Raw genomic sequence first — 10,274 nt, 5'->3', positions numbered from 1 at the left:
CCGAAGCTGAGCCAGGACCAGCCACTCCAGGGTCTTCATCAGGTGGGATGTCAGAGCCACTGGCCTGTAGCTGTTGAGGTCCTTGGGGCGTGAAGTCTTTGGCACTGGTACAACACAGGAGGTTTTCCAGAGCTGTGGGACTCTTCCCAGCCTCAGGCTCAGGTTGAAGAGGTGCTCCATCACACCACACAGTTGGTCCGCACAGGACCTGACGACCCTCGAGCTGATGCCATCTGGACCCGCTGCCTTCTTGCCATTAATCCTCCTCAGTTCCCTCCTAACCTGGGTGGTTGAGAAAGACAGTCTGGAGCCTTGTGTTGAGTGTGTATTGGATGCTGTTGTTGGGGGTGGGGAGGAGTGAGCAGGGTGAATAGAGGAGGTGTGAAGTGTCTGAGGTGTCAGAGGTGGAACAGCAGCAGTGGGGGTGGTTGAGTCTGCAGCCAATGTTGGAGACTGCCTCATGGCTGAATCAAATCTGTTGAAGAAATGATTCAGTTCATTTGCCCACCTCACATCCCTCCCAGGCAGAGAGTTCTGATGTTTGTGGCCCGAGATGGTTCTGAGGCCTCTCCAGACTTCACCAACGTTATTTTGCTGAAGCTGGTTCTCCATCTTCTGCCTGTAGCTATCCTTCCCATTCCTTATCAGTCCCCTCAACTCTCTCTGCACCCTTTTCAACTCCTCTTTGTCTTTGGATTTGAAGGCCCTCCTCTTCTGCTTGAGGACAGCTTTAATTTCTGGGGTAATCCAAGGTTTGTTGTTGGAGAAACACCGTACAGTCCTGGTAGGTACGGTGTTATCCACACAGAAATTAATATAGTCCGTAATGCATGTAGTAAGGCTATATATCTTATCTATATATATATATATATATATATATATATATATATATATATATAGATAAGATAGATATATGTGTGTGTGTATATATGTTAAACACAATTTTATTACTTTATTGTACATATTTGGCACATTTTAGAAAAAAAATCCGGGTAAATGAAATATGTGGACATGAAATGAAGTCGCAAAAAGAGAATCACCCATAGATTACTGTACTAAATTCAGTAACTATATTAGACTTACAATTTTATGGTTACTTGTGTTGCAAAGGTCCCTCAGTCACACGGGACGTATGGTTCTTGCTACAATCAGCTGATTGCAGGTTGTGTGCAGGGAAGACAGTAGTGGAGCGGTCTACAGGTTTGAGGAGCGGAGATATGGGAATTATTTTTGTTTTTATTGCACATAAGGACAACAGCACAATGGTAAATTACAGACTGGATCAATGACACAAACAACAGATCATGCTGCTAACAGAACTTTAACTCTTCCTCTGTACAGACAGCATGCCAACACAAAGCTAGCCAAGAACCCAGAGTGATGATGAAGCCAAGCGCATGCCGATTCAGATCCTGATCTTCAACAGGTAGTCAGGCTTGCAGCCTCCATTTCTACCTGTTCATGTTTCCACAGCAGAGTCACCATGGTGATTCCTCTGAAGTCTTGTTGGGCTGGTATCAGCTTTGCTTTGTGTTCATGTGTAAACACTAAGAGAGAGATCGTGTGTGTCCTCAGTAGGATAGGGATTTCTGTTGATGTGTGGGACTGCAGCTTTAGCTATATATTGTTAACTAGTGGTTATATGAAAATGCATTTCAGATCATGTTACAGAGTAATGCAAAAGTAAGGTAACAAGCAGTGTAACAAATTACTTTCTCTGGTGAGTACTTAAGTAACGTACTGCATTACAAGTAATGTGTTACAAATTACTTTCTTTGAGTAGCAACACCGACACTCTTGGCAATTCATAATGTTTAACACATTTAAAAAGCTGAACAGAGCACTTTAAAGACTCTTTGCTAAACATCTGTAGTCAGATACAAAGATCTAAAAAGTGGCTCTTTGAAGCAGACGTCCAACCTGGATCTGTTTTGTCCATCGATCCAGATTTTAACTGATTTTCACAAATACCAGAGTAATGTAAAAAAAAAAAAAAAGAGAAAAGTCAGATCCAGTCTATGGCAGATGAAAATAATCACAGCAGGATGACCCTGAGAGGAAAATCCACCTCTTAATCATCCAGTACTCAGATATCATGACCACAGTCACTTCAAATAAGTCATCAAACCACCAGCATAAGCTGAGTTAATTTTATTCTTTTAAAATGTTCAGTTTTTCTCACAAACACTGGATCAGATTCATGTGCGTGTCCGTGGGAGCACCAGCACTCCCTGTAGCATCGACAGGTCGGAGGTTTCCAGTTCCAAACCTCCAACCTGTTCAACAGAGCGGCAGCAAACAGCAGTTTCATTCTTTGTTTTCCCACATCAGACATTTCAGGATTTCCCTGGTCACAAAAGTGAAATGTAGTTTTTAGGCACAATCCCATGCTTCCCGCACACAACGCCCATAATCCACTGCTCATCCACAGCCTCCACCTGTGTGATAATGTCACCGACCTGCATAGAAACACAGAGAGAGAGAGCAGACATGTTATTAACCAAAAAAATCAAGACCAAAAACTAAACGCAAGAAATCTGACAGAGTATTTTATTTAGATGTGTAAGTACTTGTCAGTAATATATTGTTTTCTGTAGTTTTTCCCGCGTGCACCACCAGAGTGGATTTGAAATCAACCAGTCAACATGTGATTGAAGTGCAGTCTTTCAGTCTTAATTTAAGGTATTTAACAAAAACACTGGATTAACCACTGTTTTTATACTTGTGCCATAATTTTCAGAGGCTTAAAAATACGTGAATAGTTGACTGATAGTTTCATGGCCAGGTGAGGTCTGTTCTCTCATTATCCAAGGAGAAACTCGTCTGATAACTGGAATTGTCAACATGATGTATCAATGCCAGTGAAGGAGGGATTATGTATAAAAACAGCACTTTGAAAGTGTACAGAGGCAAGACTTCAGTGTGTTTGTGTCCAAATACTTATGGCTCCTCACACACCTTCAGTGTGAGCTCATCCTCGCTTTCTGCTGTGAAGTCAAACAGAGCTTTGGCCATCCCTTTAGCCACAGACTGCTGGCCTGTGATTGGCTGAGCTGGAGAAGAAGAAACAAAAAAAAATAAGTTTGATACAGTGTGCGTGTTTATTTGTGCATTTTTGTCATGTTTGACAATCTCTCTCTGACCCACACATGCCAGACTTTTGTACCTTTGCAGGGCTGTGTGAAGGCCACGGGGTAAAGCCCCTCTCTCCCCTCCACTCTTCCTCTCCTCCACTCTGCGTCGATGTGCTCCGTCACTTGGATCAGTGCCCCCTTGTGGAAGGACAGATCCTCTGGGGTCTGACCGGGGAAGTCAAACAGAGCTACGGCCCACTCCTCAGTCTGCACACACAGTTTAACAAATCAATAACTGAGAGAATCACTTACATTTTAAATGAAGCAAATGTGCAAATCAACCATAAATTACATTATATAATAAAACAGAATATAAAAAGAGCTTCTGCAGACAAATTCAGTGTTTATTCTGATGTCAGTGCAGCTGTCAGTGCAGTGGGACGTCCACCAAAGGCTCTGCCACCGTGTTTATTAAACACTTTGCTTTGGCTGAATGTGATTGTGCTGCTGATTTTAGTGCGTCTTAGTGAGCGGGATGTTTGACAGACATGATGAACAGGCTCGCTTTGATCGACGCCTGTGCTGATGCTGGGAGATTACTTTAGCTACCACTGCACTGATTCTTTGGTTAGAGTTGTGTTTTCAGGCTGCTGAATAGATTAGATGTATGTCTTTGTGGTGCAGGCACAACTTTACAGCACTCTTTGCATATGATTGGCATGAATCCAAAGTATTTTCAAACAGCAGACGCAGGCATGTCAGACATTTATTTGGCTTCGCTCGATTTTCTTTTTCAATATTACTCAATCAGGTTCATTAAATTAATTGTGCAGCCCTAATATGAAACATGCTGATTAATTGCTGTTTAACAAAATAACAACAGAAAATGAAAATTCACTCACCTCTGAGTTTGAGCCCTGTGAAGTCTTTATTCCTGCAGATGATACGTAAAAGAGCATCATTACATTCACGTCCAAAACAGAGAACATTTCTCTCTCGTAGCAGTTTGAAAATGGCCAGGAGGAGGCGCGAGAAGACTGATCAGAAGTTGTGCATAAATTCCCTTCCCTTCCAATTCACTTCCAGCATATTCTAGTTGAGTCATTTAAAGCCTGTTTTTTAGAACAGCTTCATCTTTGAGTTTATCTTCCCCATGAGAACAGGCATGAGCGTCTTTTTTTGTTTTTTAAACAGTGCATACAGAGAAGCTGTAGTAGCTTGTTAGGAGTCTTACACCATCACTTTGATTTATTTATGTAATCGCTCCAAAATGTGAAGATAAAACCAGCACAAACAGATCTTCAGAAGCATGCATTCTGGAGTTTTAAAATGTTGGCGTTCATCAACGAGGTTTTGGCCAAATCACCAGGACTGTGATAGAAATGTTTTACTTTTTTAAGTGTTAATTTTCCCATCATATAACAGAGTCATTGCAGAGTCATGCAGACGGAAGAAGGAGACCCAGAAAATGTGTGAAATTACCAGAATTTTAAGAAACCAGACACTAAGATTCACAGCTTCTTTTCAAGCAAAGGTGACATTCAAAGCTTTTTAAACCTCTGCAACCTTTGATTTAAAAAACAAAAAACCCCCAAAACTTTTGTTAGCAGTCGTCCACAGCAGTGACGCAAGGAGATGTAGAGATGATGATAATGCAGCCTTCAGCTCACCGGAGTTTTCTGTCATTGCCGTGTCCGTCAGCGCCACTTTGTCAGTTTCCCCCAGTTCAGTCGCTGACCTTGGGAGGGGCTCCACCACCTCTGTGAAGTTCAAGGGGAATTTACCGATTCGGCCGTGGATTTGGCCCCGCCCCCATTCCTGCCCGATGAGCTCCAGGAGAGCAATGACATCACCCTGGGAAAAGGTGAGCTCGTCCTCTTCCTCTCCCTCGTGGTCCAACAGAGCGACGCACCGAGGGCCGCTGCAGAATAACCAGCTGATTAGAACATGTGGCTCATAGAGAGAGAGAGAGTGTGTGTGTGTGTGTGTGTGTGTGTGTGTGTGTGTGTGTGTGTGTGTGTCTCTGACCTGACAGGAGGAGAGTCTGGTTGCTCCTTCAGCTCAACAGGCTGCACCGGAAGAATCGACTTAAGGATAAACAAAACATAACATCATTAATATTTATGCATTTAAAAACAGTTTACAGTTTTTACTGAATGCTTAAACCCTAACTGTGATTCTTATAGCACAATTTCTAAAACTATTAATACTTATAGCAAAACCACTCACTGAGTTTGCAAAAATAGAAGCACAAACACTGCTTTGCACTCAGTTTGCCATTTTGTAACACACACTTTGCAAAACTGTAGGCACAATTCACTGCACAACACTCAATTACCAAATTTCCAACACACTCCTAGCAAAATTATACACATGTATGGCTATCATTAACACTATTTTGCCAACTGTCTGGCACACTTTCACATGTGAAAACTGTCTTAGATAATCAGTCCACTTTGCAATCAGCCTAAGCACTATAAACAGGCCACAGGTAAGCTGTCTATGTGGAGTACAATGGAAGGAGCAGCAAGAGTGGGAAGAGTGAGAATCTGAGGAGGCCGAGGGAGAGGACGTGGAGGTGAAGAAGTTGGAGGAAGAGGATGTGGAGGTGAAGAAGTTGGAGGAAGAGGACGTGGACATGTTCACTCCAGAGCAAGAGACCCATATAGTGAACATGGTGATTGCCAATAATGCAATAAGACTGCACAAAATACAGCAGCGCATAATTGATAATGACACCATCTTTCAAAATGTACATAGTGTAAGCATTTCTGCACTGAGTCGTGTACTTGCGCGCCACAGAATAAGAATGAAGCAAATTTACAGAGTTTCTTTCGAGAGAAACACAGAACGTGTAAAGCAACTGCGATATGACTATGTGCAGGTAAGCTAGTGTCATTGGTTCTGAATTTGGAAGTGCATACTGTAGTGCTGTGCATGGGCCTGATGTGTTGCATTTGTTTTGTCTTGTCCAGAGAGCGATGGAACTAGAAGCAGATGCAATGGGACATGAGCTACTTTTTGTGGATGAGGCCGGTTTTAACCTCAGTAAAACCAGGAGACGTGGCAGGAACATTATTGGACACCGTGCCATCATCAATGTCCCAGGACAACGTGGTGGTAACATAACCATGTGTGCAGCTATAAGCCAAAATGGTGTTGTTCACCATCATGCAACCATAGGCCCATACAACACTGCACACATTATTGCATTCCTGGACACCTTGCATGACATGCTCACTGTTCAGAGACCAGAGCAGACCCGATATGTCATCATATGGGACAATGTTAGTTTCCATAGGGCTGCTTTGGTCCGCAACTGGTTTACAGACCACCCATCCTTCATGGCACTCAACCTCCCTCCATGGCACTCAACCTCCCTCCATACTCTCCATTCTTAAATCCCATCGAGGAGTTCTTCTCTGCCTGGTGCTGGAAAGTGTACGATCCTCATCAACAGGTACCCCTTTTACAGGCAATGGAGGAGGCATGTGGAGATATTGACCAGGCATCATGTCAGGCCTGGATACGGCATTCAAGGCGAAATTTTCCCCGGTGCCTTGGACTGGAGGATATCGCATGCGATGTGGACAAAATTTTGTGGCCGGACCCAGAAAGACGACATGATGTAGGCTGATTGTCTTTTTTTTTTTACCTTTTTTTTGTGAAATTCCTATTTTGTGTTCTGACTTTGTCTTAGTTTTGATGAGTGTGAATAAACACCAATACTTGAAGTTTGGATCCTTGACACTATGACAAAAGTGTGACCTCAAATTGACATCTGTACACAGAGAAAGCAAAAGCCAGATGTGTTTTGTATTCATACCATCAGTGTGCAGGTGGCGCATTGTGTGCTTAGTAGATGATGGCTTGTGTGTTCTGTTTGATACGAAAACACCATTTTTACGAAGGTGTGAAGAGTTAATCTAGCTGTGTTCGCTTTTGCAAGAGAACTACAATGTTTTGATAATTGGGTGACAGGTTTTCTTATTTGTGTGTAGAGTTTTGCAAAAATAGCCAATAGTTACAAAAAATGTGCTTAAGCAATCAGAAAAAACTGTAAAACCTTTGCAGTGACTCAAAATAAAAAAATTAATAACAAAATTAATTAATTAAATAATATTCCAGTAAATGCACCAAATATAAAAATGTATGATGACAATGCAAATTATTCATTGAACAAATGTTATTTTGGTACCGTTCCAGTTTCCTATAATTTATGATTTTTTGCAGTTTGGGCCTCTGTAGTCCAGAGCTACAAACCTGTCTGGTCTGAACTAACCCACCACTCCTGACAGGTGACCTCTGAAACTTTTTCAGAAATGATTTGAATAATCAACTAAAAAAAATCTGAAGCTGTACCTCTGAGCCTGACAGGCTGCGGTCCTCCAGGGCAGGTTTTGATTGGTTGTCCTGATCAGGGACGGAGTCTGGCTTGGGGTCCAGGTCCAGCAGACACTGTGATGTGTTGATTAGGGGGGTGGTGGTATTCTGATTCTGCGCCTCGCCTGGAGGATGCTCCGAAGGCGAGGGACTCGGGTCATCCAGGACGATCAGCACTTCCTGCTTCTGAGAGATAAAGTGGAATTAGAAACGTAATCAGAACTGTGCTTGTATCTTTGTGTGTGTGTGTGTGTGTGTGCGCGTGCAGGTTTACCACGTAGCTGTTGTACAGAGGGTGTCCAGGTTTAGGGCGTGGAGGCAAAGGTGGTCCTCGCTTTGGTGCCTTTTGTGCCTGTGTCTGATTGGCTGTTGGAGGAGGAGGACTGGAACTGGTCTGTGAAGGTGTCACCTGACTAGCAGCTGAAAGGGAAGGGCCAGGAGTAACTTTAGACGGAGTTGGATTCTGGCTACCTGAGGAGGTGGAGTTGATGGCTGGAGGCGGCGGGCGCCCGGGGATAGATTTGATTGGTGGTGGACGAAGGGGGAGGAGCTTCACACTGGATGGGCTGAAGGTAAAAAGAAAGAGTATTATAAGTCAGGTAAAGATAAACAGGAGGTGTCTTCAAGAGAAGACAGCAGCAGTCAGCTGTAGCCCACCTCTAACACCTACTACCTTATCTTCTTAATTTTGCTGGACCTCATTTAGCAGGTTCAGAGGTAATCACGTATGTAGACACAAAAATGCTTCGTCCTCAGTCTGTTTAGCTCTGGATCAAATCCTGCTAGACTGACTTGTTTGCATTCACTGTGAAATGCTGCTGGTTTATCTATATGCATTATCTACGGTGAGAAAGTAGAACAAGGTGGAGTTCTTGATGTGTACTGCTCTGAGGGTCGACTGCTGTATGTAGCTGAAAGAAGAGGGGCTGCGCCATACTGCACCAGAGGTTAGTCAAAATTCAACTGTAACCACTTCAGTATGTGCATGTATTATATGTTTTGGGATTTTCAGCCTTTTTTTTCCTTTTTTTTTTTTTAAATGGTTGTAGACTTGAACTTGGGCCTCTGCATTAGCCTTACAGCATATGGATCACCTGCTCAACCCAGCGAGCTAACATGGTAACACCTGCTTTGTCATTAGATCAAGAATTACTTATGTCCAAACAAGTTTAAACAATGCCAAACTGAGCCGTTTTTGTCTCTTCTACCTCTGCTGATTTTTTCTGTGATTAGTACTCATCTTCTAAATATGTTGTCCAGGATAAACTGCTGGAATTTCAACGATGTGAGAACGCAGCTCTGCCCCATCAACCCAGAGGCACCACAGCCTGGAAATTCATTGCTTTGCAGCAAACTTCCATCTTTCCTAAAGCTTGGCTCTCTTTCTTACCGTGGCGGCAGAGGAGGGTCTGAGGAGTTTGGTTTTGTAGTGTTGGCAGTCTCAGGTTTGGTCTGGACCACAGGCCCCTTCCTCAAGGCCGGAGCTGGAGCCGGGCTCGGGGGTTTGGCTGGGGCTGGTCCAGAAGGTTTAGGGGCTGCTGCAGGTTTGGCCGGGACTGGGTTTGGATCCAGAGGAGTTGATGAGACTCCAGAGGGTTTGGGAGCCAGATTTGGGGCTGCAGGCAGAAAGCAAATTAATTTGCTTTAATTAAATGCATACATGAAATCAAACCACTGAGATTAAAGCTGATTTAATAATCTGAGTGGTTTGATTAAAACAAACTGCAACAAGAGCAAAAGTTTTTAATGTAGCACTTACATAAAAGAAGAGCTCAACAATGACCAAGAAAAGGTGAACCAACATTAAACACCAAACACACACAAAAAAAATTCCAAATAATTTTTAGAATAATTTGAACAAAATCTTGAAATTTTTCCTACAATGTCAAGATTAAACGTTTAAGGACAATCTTTTTATTTTTGAATGACTTCATATGTTTTAGCCACATTTTAGTGTGCGATGATGCCATAATCACAACAAAAAACAAAAGCTAGACTTACGGAGACTCAAACTAAGCACCTGTCGTAGCGCTCTTCTTTCTGGACATGAGTGATGCTCCTGGTATGATGATGTTTGCTGACACAGACAGCATATGAACTTTACTTGTTTATGTTGAGATGCTTCAGCAATCATTTTTCTTCAGTTTGCATTTCTATTTAAACCTAAATCACTGATCAGTAAGGCTTTAAATGTCCTTTGTTGCCCTCTGCTGGCAGAAAAATGTATGTGCTAGTATGTGTGCTTGAACTGAGAACAGAAACATGGCAAACTAAACATGGTTAACAACTTCTAGAGGAAAAACAGGCACTAACATTTAATTTGCACAGTGCTTCAAAATAACTTCCCAAATAAATTCCCAAACCTGTTTTCAGGATGGTTGCCGAGCGGTGAGTTTACTGTTGCTGGACCTCCATATAAAGTCACCAACTCTTTATTAGCACACTATATTAATACTGAGTGATTCGGGCCTTCATTTGCTATCAAGCCTCAATTTCCCATCTCTTCTGCTGCTGTATCTCTTCCACGACAAGCTCAGACTAGTCGCTGACATGCTCTGATTATCTGAGTCATTCCAGCCAGTCTGCATTCGATTTGCTTCCTAAATAAGTTGTTTACATGTCCTGGCTTTTGCTTTTCCAGCAATCCAGAAGTGCTGTTATTGTTCCAAAACTCCAGGAAACCTGCAGTTTAATCAAACTACATGATGTTTGAGGTAGGACAGATTCACTACAGCTGTGGTCATGTATTTAATGTATGGCATACACAGAAGGCGTAATGACGACCAAATTCATTTAAATTTACGTAACACACACAGA

At 42.6% G+C, this 10,274-nt stretch overlaps 1 protein-coding gene across 2 annotated transcripts in view; it reads right to left on the bottom strand.

Moving 5' to 3' along the window:
- Positions 1-1,077: 1,077 nt before the first annotated feature.
- LOC134624595 (SH3 domain-containing protein 19-like) overlaps positions 1,078-10,274 on the bottom strand; it is a 32,541-nt gene continuing 23,344 nt past the window's right edge. Inside the window, exons 9-17 of one of the 2 annotated variants that reach the window (XM_063469589.1) lie at positions 8,848-9,073; positions 7,732-8,023; positions 7,437-7,643; positions 5,103-5,161; positions 4,745-4,995; positions 3,977-4,008; positions 3,167-3,341; positions 2,959-3,053; positions 1,078-2,459 (exon numbers count right to left, since the gene is read on the bottom strand). In XM_063469589.1, coding sequence (XP_063325659.1) covers positions 2,352-2,459; positions 2,959-3,053; positions 3,167-3,341; positions 3,977-4,008; positions 4,745-4,995; positions 5,103-5,161; positions 7,437-7,643; positions 7,732-8,023; positions 8,848-9,073 — 1,445 coding nt within the window. In that variant the 3' untranslated portion in view covers positions 1,078-2,351. The remainder of the gene's footprint in view (positions 2,460-2,958; positions 3,054-3,166; positions 3,342-3,976; positions 4,009-4,744; positions 4,996-5,102; positions 5,162-7,436; positions 7,644-7,731; positions 8,024-8,847; positions 9,074-10,274) is intronic. The other variant, XM_063469590.1, reaches the window with a different exon arrangement.

Source organism: Pelmatolapia mariae, linkage group LG3_W (assembly GCF_036321145.2).
Source record: "Pelmatolapia mariae isolate MD_Pm_ZW linkage group LG3_W, Pm_UMD_F_2, whole genome shotgun sequence".
Classification (NCBI taxonomy): Eukaryota; Metazoa; Chordata; class Actinopteri; order Cichliformes; family Cichlidae; genus Pelmatolapia; species Pelmatolapia mariae.
The sequence above is the reverse complement of the archived record's forward strand: the minus strand, read 5'-3'. Positions and strand labels throughout refer to the sequence as shown.